The sequence below is a fragment of the Colobus angolensis genome, unplaced genomic scaffold, assembly GCF_000951035.1.
Source record: "Colobus angolensis palliatus isolate OR3802 unplaced genomic scaffold, Cang.pa_1.0 Scaffold12, whole genome shotgun sequence".
Lineage (NCBI taxonomy): Eukaryota > Metazoa > Chordata > Mammalia > Primates > Cercopithecidae > Colobus > Colobus angolensis.
In genome coordinates, this window is record NW_012113141.1 from 7,177,165 (window position 1) to 7,184,775 (window position 7,611).

Here is a 7,611-nt window from a genome sequence, read left to right on the forward strand (position 1 = left end):
CTCAAAAAAAAAAAAAAAAATTCTGTTAAAATTTGATATAGTAGGCACTGACAAAAGAGGTCAAATGCAGGACTGATTTCTAAGCTTGCAATCTATCTAAATGCAGATGCTAATTTAGAGTGCATAATACATATTACATAAGTACAGACCTAGGTCAGGACTTAAATTTCATTATGTGCAATAAAAAGGTTAAGTGATGGTTAAGCAAGGTGTAGAATTATCCTTACCTCTCCTCCTAATGACATGAGCTCACATTGGCATTCCTTTGGTACTTTTACGTATAAAGTGGGCAGTTGTTTCTAAATGACTGTTGCTGGAGCCTCAGGCCTGCTTTGTGCTTGGTGCTTTCCAGACTTTCTCCTTTATTCCTATCACCATATAAGTACTCAGAAAAGAGCAGTGTAAACCAGGTGTTACATTTCCACAAGAGAAAGTAGAATCAGGAATAGCCACATGATACTTACTGAAAGCTTCACTTTCCCTATAGAGAAAGCAAGCAACATGAATTTTCTGATTTGGGGCCCAGCCTGCTCTGTATACAGCAGCAACTCACTCACTGCAGGTTGGCGTTATTGGTGACAGAAATGTCTGCTAGGAGTCTTTTAATTATACTCTGGAGTGTGGAGGTGGAGTGCAAGGCTGCTTCCTTTATTACTGCAAGTGTTATTTTCTATTACCTCAGGTTTCCTTTTGTATAATAAACTGCTTCTTGTTAAATAATGTCTTCTGCTTCATTATTTTTTGGGGGTGGGTGTAATAAAGTTGGAGATTTGTAAAAAAGTTTCAGGTTGGGTGTGGTGGCTCATGCCTGTAATCCCAGCACTTTGGGAGGCCAAGGCAGGAAGCTCACTTGAGCCCAGGAGTTCAAGAGTAGTCTGGGCAACATACTGAGACCCCATCTCTACAAAAAATAAAAAAAAACCTAGCCAGCCAGATTTGGTGGTGTGAGCCTGTGGTTGCAGCTACTCCAGCAGCTGAAGCAGGAGGATCACTGGAGTGAGGCCAAGGCTGCAGTGAGCTAATCATTCCATTGCATTCCAACCTGGGTGACAGAACAAGACCCCAAATCCAAAAATAAATAAATAAAACGTTTGTTCATTTAACAAGTATTTATTAGTACTATTCTAGGCACTGGGGATTCAGCAATGAACAAGATAAGACAACGTTCCTTCTTTCATGCTTACATTTTTAAATGGGTGTTAGAGATAGGTAAGGCCATAAACAGACACTTCAGACTGTGATAGGTGCTATGAAGAAAACAGGTTGATGGTGGTGGGGTGGGAGAGGTCAGGGAAGCCCTTTGACATTAACTGAGACTTAAGGGAAGAAAAACAACCAGCCATGCAGAAATCAGCGGGAAGATTCCAAATATCTGTGATAAGTCATTTTTAACACACTACATTCACAAATCCAAATAAATGTTGCTCCTCCAAAGCAGTCATGAGCTACAGGCTTGTTTCTGCTTCCATTACCAAAAACATTTCTTGGCGCTTATTTGGAAATGCTGTGAGAATACGCTGCACATCGTTGGAATGAGTTTTTGTAAATAGCCAGAAGTAACTTGAGAACCAAGTCTGGCTGGGCGCGGAGGCTCAGTCATGTAAAGCACTTTGTGAGGGCGGGGCAGGAGGATCGCTTGAGCCCAGGAGTTCGAGACCAGTCCAGGCAACATGACAAAACCCCGTCTCTACAAAAAATAATTAGCTGGGTGTGGTGTCTTGCACCTGTGGTTTCAGCTACCCAGGAGGCAGAGGCGGGAGGATCGTTTGAGTTCAGAAGTTTGAAGCTGCAGTGAGCTACGAATGTGCCACTAGAACTCCAGTCTGGGCAACCAAGAGAGACCCTGTCTCATAAAAAAGTCTGATGAAGCATCATAACTGAAGGTCCAAGTCTGTAAGACTGGCGAGAGGATTAAAAAAGACGATGAATGCCAAGTGTTTAAGCTTCATCCTATCAACTGAGATTGTTATAAATGAGCAAACGGTATCTAGTAGTAGCAGCAGTTGTTGTTATAAAATGAAAAAAGTCTAATTTTTCTTTGCGGCTTTATAGTGGTCCTATAGGTAGTGAAAAACAGTTCTTGCAAGGTTTATTAAAGTAAAACAATAATCTTTCCCAACCCAACATCTTAAAGTCTCAAATTTTGATTCGCTCCCTCTCCCCCCACCCCGCCCTATGCCAATAAGCCCCTAGACCAAGCCGGTTACCACTAGAAGAGTGTCCACTTACCAGGGCCCTTTCGTGCATGTCCCCGGCCTCGTACTGCCCCCAGACTTCGGGGCCCGGAACCCATCAAGGAGAAGCCTCAGTCGGCGTACGAACCCAGAGTCTCCTCCTAATCTGCTGACGAGTACGAACCCGTCGCTGTTCGAACCCAGCATCGCCGCAGCCCCGGCCAAATAAAAGAAAGAAGTGGCCGCCAGCAAGCCACTGAGCCTTCCCAGAGCTCCGCGCTGATTCGTCGAGCCCGTAGGGATCTCGCGAGGTCACGCACGGAACTGCAAAGCTTGCCGGGAGCTGGGTGTGCGATGGCGACACCCAGCCTGCGGGGTCGCCTGGCGCGGTTTGGGAACCCTCGGAAGCCTGTGTTGAAGCCCAATAAACCTCTCATTCTAGCTAACCGCGTCGGGGAGCATCGCCGGGAGAAGGGCGGTGAGCAGTCGGAGTCAGGAGGGCCCCGGAGCGGAAGCCGGAGCATGAGCAGGGGCGGGTGGGTAGGAGGGTAGGAAGGTGGGTCTTCTTGTGACTGAAGGTCCCTCGGATCTGCCCCTCCAGAGGCGACTTGCATCACGGAGATGGCGGTGATGATGGCTTGCTGGAAGCAGAATGAATTCCGCGACGATGCGTGCAGAAAAGAAATCCAGGGCTTCCTCGATTGTGCCGCGAGGGCTCAGGTGACCGATGGCTTCTGGGGTGCTTTCTCAGGAAAAGAATGGGGGAGATACAAGTAATGATTCTCCCTGCCTTTTGCTAGGAAAGGCCCTTTCATTCATTTGGGAGGTATATTATTCATGCCAAAGTGGGAAAGGTTACAGTGTTGAAGGCTGTGTGATGTTGACGGATTTACTCATTGCTCTGAACTTTACCATTACTATACGTAAAATGAGGCTAATACCACTTTAAAGAATGTTGTGACTGTCAGATGAAGTAATGAATGGGAAAACCATTTTGAAAAATGTATATCGCTGCTCAAGTAGACATTATTGTCTGAAATAGAACTAAAGAGACAAACTAAATAATGACAATTGTTTGGTTTCCAGCCTAGGCTTAACTGCTAGCAGAGATAGTAGCTTCTGAGCATAGCCTCATTTGTAGGTCCCAACGCCCTTTTGTTGAAAAGTGGCTGACCTAGATCTCTCCAGGCTGGTTAACATCTTCATGTGCTTTAGGGCATTGTGAGAACTATGGGCCTAGGTCAGGACAAACTTGATTTATTGATTGATTTTTTGGGTCAGATCTTAAAAGTCTGCACTAGACACACTGTAGAGCTGTCATTCTTGTATTTGTTCTGTGTTTTCAGGAAGCCCAAAAGATGAGATCAATACGAGAGTCTGGGAGTTTACCTCCAAATAAATTGAATAAATTGTTACAGAGGTTTCCTAACAAACCTCACCTCAGCTGAAAATGGACAAGTATTTTCAATGACTGAAATATAGCTTCTGACAACTATGCGGAGGCATTTTACAGACATTGGCATTGCCATGCCCTCTTTGGAGGGTAGAAGAGACAAAACACTTTTTTCACCCTTTGGAATCATAGTATGGGTAGAAGTTATGATTTATCTTGAAATAAAATCCTCTGAAGAGCACTTGGCCTTTTGTTGTGAATTAGGTACTCTCTTCATTCTTGAACCCTGTTTCCTCCCCTAGACCCTGGAAATTCTTTCCTTCCTGATTTGCCCTAGGAGCAGGACAAATCCTGTTGTCTTTCCCTGCATTTGAAGTCTTTCACACCATTTAGTGCCCTTGCCTTTGGATGCAGTAAGGAAGCTGAAGTTTGCTATCATCTATAAATACTTAGTGATTGCCTATTTTGTGCATAGCCCCTGCAAGGTGCTCTCTAAATAATCAAGTTAACAAACTGGTGACCTAGAGGTTCTAGGTCAGATGTGTTTTATGTGACCCATGCAGTTAAAAAAAAAGTTTTAAAATTAGCTGGCCGCGTTCAAAAATAGGAAAAAAAGTCATTAAAATTTCACATTTTAGCTTTATTTATTTGTTTGTTTATTTAAGACGGAGTCTTGCTCTGTTGCCCAGGCTGAAGTGCAGTGGCGCTATCTCAGCTCACCGCAACCTCCGCCTCTCAGGTTCAAGTGATTCTCCTGCCTCAGCTTTCCGAGTAGCTAGGATTACAGGCACCGGCCATCATGACGGGCTAATGTTGGCCAGGCTGGTCTTGAACTCCTGACCTCAAGTACCACCCGTCTTGGCCTCCCAAAGTGCTGGGATTACAGGCGTGAGTCACCGTGCCCGGCCACTTATTTTTTTAATAAAAAAAATTAAAAGCTCTGGCAGCCCTATTTTCTTATTTCCACCTGGCAATAATTAGGTAGAGCTGATTATCATTTGTCTGCATTCTCCAGTGACCTCACTACTGGACTTTACAAAATGGTGAAACAGAATTAACAATTGTCTACTTTATTACCTGTTTACTTCTCTCAAGTTATCTGCCTAGTTGCTGAAGGCATTCACTTTTGTGATTCCCCTGATATTAGGAAAAACTGCATAGCATTTTATGTATACTCTGCCCTTTCAGGCATAATTGAGTTAGCTTTTTAATGTACTTTACAGCATTAAATGTGGGACAAACATCAGTGGTGCTTTTAATGCAGCAATGGGATAATTATTAAGGTAAGAAGGGTTCTTGCCTCCCTGATCCACTGACAGTTGTCTCTTCCCACATTCTTCATATCCCCTACGTAGATCCCTGGGCAAGTGTCCAGTTCTACAGGATGAGCCTTTTAGCTATTGGAAGAAGCTCAGTGCCTACGCACTTTGGACTAGGCTTAGGAGTTTGTTTTTGTTTTTGTTTTTGTTTTGAGACGGAGTGTTGCTCTGTTGCCCAGGCTGGAATGCAGTGGCGCGATCTTGGATCACTGCAAGCTCCGCCTCCAGGGTTCACACCATTCTCCTGCTTCAGCCTCCCGAGTAGCTGGGACTACAGGCGCCCGCCACCATGCCCGGTTAATTCTTTGTAGTTTTAATAGAGACAGGGTTTCACGGTGTTAGCCAGGATGGTCTCAATCTCCTGACCTCGTGATCCGCCGACCTCAGCCTCCCAAAGTGCTGGGATTACAGGCGTGAGCCACCGCGCCTGGCCTTAGGAGTTCTTAACCTACGTCAATAGACTCCACTTAAGACGTCTCTGAACTTGGGGGAAAATTTGTATTTTTAACTACAACTGAAATTTAGCATTTCAGTCAGGGCTATGGAAAACAAACCACAGTAACATTATCAAAACCCATATGAAATCACGGTATTTTCATATCATGTTACAGATGGTTATAAATATCTCAAAAAGCATTTATACTCATGACCAGCTTCAAAATTATGATAGTTACTATACTGCCTCCTAGATCTTGTCATTTAATGTGTAAATAAACGAGCATTATTACGTTACAAATTTGTTCTATTAATAGTTTAATAATTGTATTTAAACAACTGGTTTCCTTTGTAATTCTTGGTATTTTGTGCATTTGTAAACAATCTGAGAAGGGGGTCCAGAAACGTGCCTAGACTGCTAAAGGGTCCATGGCACAAAAAAAGGTTGAGTTAGTAGACCCAAAGGCCGTATGGACAAACAGTACAACCATTTCCTGAAATCAAATGCATTCTTTTATGATGTTTCCCCAATTAGACCCTATAAAAAGGTCGGCTGGATTGTAGACTTCTGGACTACGATTCCCAGAAGGTGGTGCGGCCCTGGGGCCTATCCAGAGTTAAGACAATAACTCCATCCAATAGTTCCTGTCCTCTCCTGACAGCCTACGATTCCCAACATGCATAGCGGCTGTTTATTCCTTGGGGACTTTATGGACTCCGAGATATTGCTGGGATCTGTAGTTGCTTCGTATAACATTAGGGGCTGGCTTCCTCTTATAGCGTCTGAGGGTGGGCTCGAGAGAAAAAAAGCAAATGCAATTAAATAAACGTGTCCCCTACATCCGCCCGTACCCGATCCGGATCCCGAGCGCGCGAGGGCGGAAGTGGTGGAGGCCCGCGCGGCAGGAAGTCCGGATCAGCTGATGGGGGAGGCGGCTCCGCAGCCGCCTAGAGGCCCCAGCCGCCGAGCGCTTGGTCCCGGCCTTAAGTCTCGGAGACTGGCCAAGATCACGGCTTGCACCTCGCTGTTGGGCGAGGCCCGGTTCCGTCTCTTTCCCAGGCCTGAGATTCTCGCCCGGCACGGCCGCCCTGAGCGCCCCGGCCACCCCCAGCCCCGGCTCGCCCCTCAGGCCCCGGGCCTCCCCTCAACCCCCGGCCGGCGGCCCAGGCCCCGGATCCGCGGGGGGGGACCCGGCTCCGGGGGGTGCGGGCCCCATGGAGCTGATGTTTGCGGAATGGGAGGACGGAGAGCGCTTCTCATTCGAGGATTCGGACCGTTTTGAGGAGGATTCGCTCTGTTCCTTCATCTCCGAGGCCGAGAGCCTCTGCCAGAACTGGCGGGGATGGCGCAAACAGTCAGCGGGGCCCAATTCCCCCACTGGCGGCGGTGGCGGAGGTGGCAGTGGCGGTACCAGAATGCGAGGTGAGAATGAGCTGGGGGGAGGAGGAGCGGCAGGCCCTGCTTGGGCCTCGCTCGGGAGCTGTCCGGGACCAGGAGCTGTCCCCGACCGAGAGCTCCCTTCAGCCAGGGGAAGAGCGGGGAGCTGTCCCCGGCCGGGAGCTGTCCCCGACTGGGAGCTGTCCCAAGCTTAGAACAGACTTCAGAACTCGCTTTTCTGGCTTTCCTGGGGTGGGCTGGCTTCTCCACACCTGTGTGTGTGTGTGTGTGTGTGTGTGTGCGCGCGCGCGCGCGCGCTGTGGCAGGGAGATCCTGTGGACAGAAAGTAAATCGTTCGTCACTCCTTTGCCTCAGAGATGGGATAAAAGAGAAGAATCTTGTCTTTGACTTGGGAATACTTAACTGAGTTCAGTCTGAGGCATACCGGAAAGTAGACAGAAGAGAATGTGGGTAGGGGGCTGATTGGGAAGAAGTGACCACTTGTGGCGTGTCACCGCATTGCAAAATGCATTGGGAGCTTCTTGCTTTGGAGTGTTGATCTCTGATCCCAGAAGCACCAAGAAGGGATCCCACCCAGAGGAAAGTAGAGGTGAACTGGCCTGCCAGAGATTCCATAGTTCATAGGTATAGATCATAGGCTTTGTTTGCTTCTGGCCATGTCAAACATCTGTCAGAAGCCAAGGCTGGGACTTGCCTGCTGTGCCTTCCTGATGGCACAGTTTTTCTCCTGGTCCTCAGTGGAAGCTGGCTTTTTTCAGCAGTTGAGGAGTTTAATTTGTGTGATTCTACTCAGGCCTTTCCAACAGTCTCGTTTTCCAAACTGGCTTGTGGAGATTTCTGGTGCTCTTTTGGGACACGGAGAAATTTACATACATCACTTTTTTTTTTTTC

The 7,611-nt window shown here is 47.1% G+C and overlaps 2 protein-coding genes across 6 annotated transcripts in view; both read left to right on the forward strand.

The window, feature by feature from the left end:
• The first annotated feature begins 2,506 nt into the window (after positions 1 to 2,506).
• On the forward strand, positions 2,507 to 4,091 carry CHCHD1 (coiled-coil-helix-coiled-coil-helix domain containing 1). Its single transcript, XM_011928226.1, has 3 exons — positions 2,507 to 2,652; positions 2,776 to 2,894; positions 3,521 to 4,091. The coding sequence occupies exons 1-3, from the start codon at positions 2,529 to 2,531 to the stop codon at positions 3,620 to 3,622; spliced, it is 345 nt and encodes a 114-aa protein (XP_011783616.1). The 5' UTR covers positions 2,507 to 2,528; the 3' UTR covers positions 3,623 to 4,091.
• A 2,144-nt stretch (positions 4,092 to 6,235) lies between these two features.
• The window catches only part of ZSWIM8 (zinc finger, SWIM-type containing 8), a 16,554-nt gene continuing 15,178 nt past the window's right edge, over positions 6,236 to 7,611 (forward strand). For all 5 annotated transcript variants that reach the window (XM_011928249.1, XM_011928267.1, XM_011928259.1 and 2 more), the window contains exon 1: positions 6,236 to 6,744. In XM_011928249.1, the coding sequence (XP_011783639.1) occupies positions 6,537 to 6,744 (208 nt within the window). In that variant the 5' untranslated portion in view covers positions 6,236 to 6,536. The remainder of the gene's footprint in view (positions 6,745 to 7,611) is intronic.

Coding starts and splice junctions, on each gene's coding strand:
- CHCHD1 (XM_011928226.1), top strand. CDS start 2,529: ATGGCGACACCCAGCCTGCGGGGTCGCCTGGCGCGGTTTGGGAACCCT. Junction 2,653..2,775: donor GCATCGCCGGGAGAAGGGCG/GTGAGCAGTCGG, acceptor CTGCCCCTCCAG/AGGCGACTTGCATCACGGAG. Junction 2,895..3,520: donor ATTGTGCCGCGAGGGCTCAG/GTGACCGATGGC, acceptor CTGTGTTTTCAG/GAAGCCCAAAAGATGAGATC.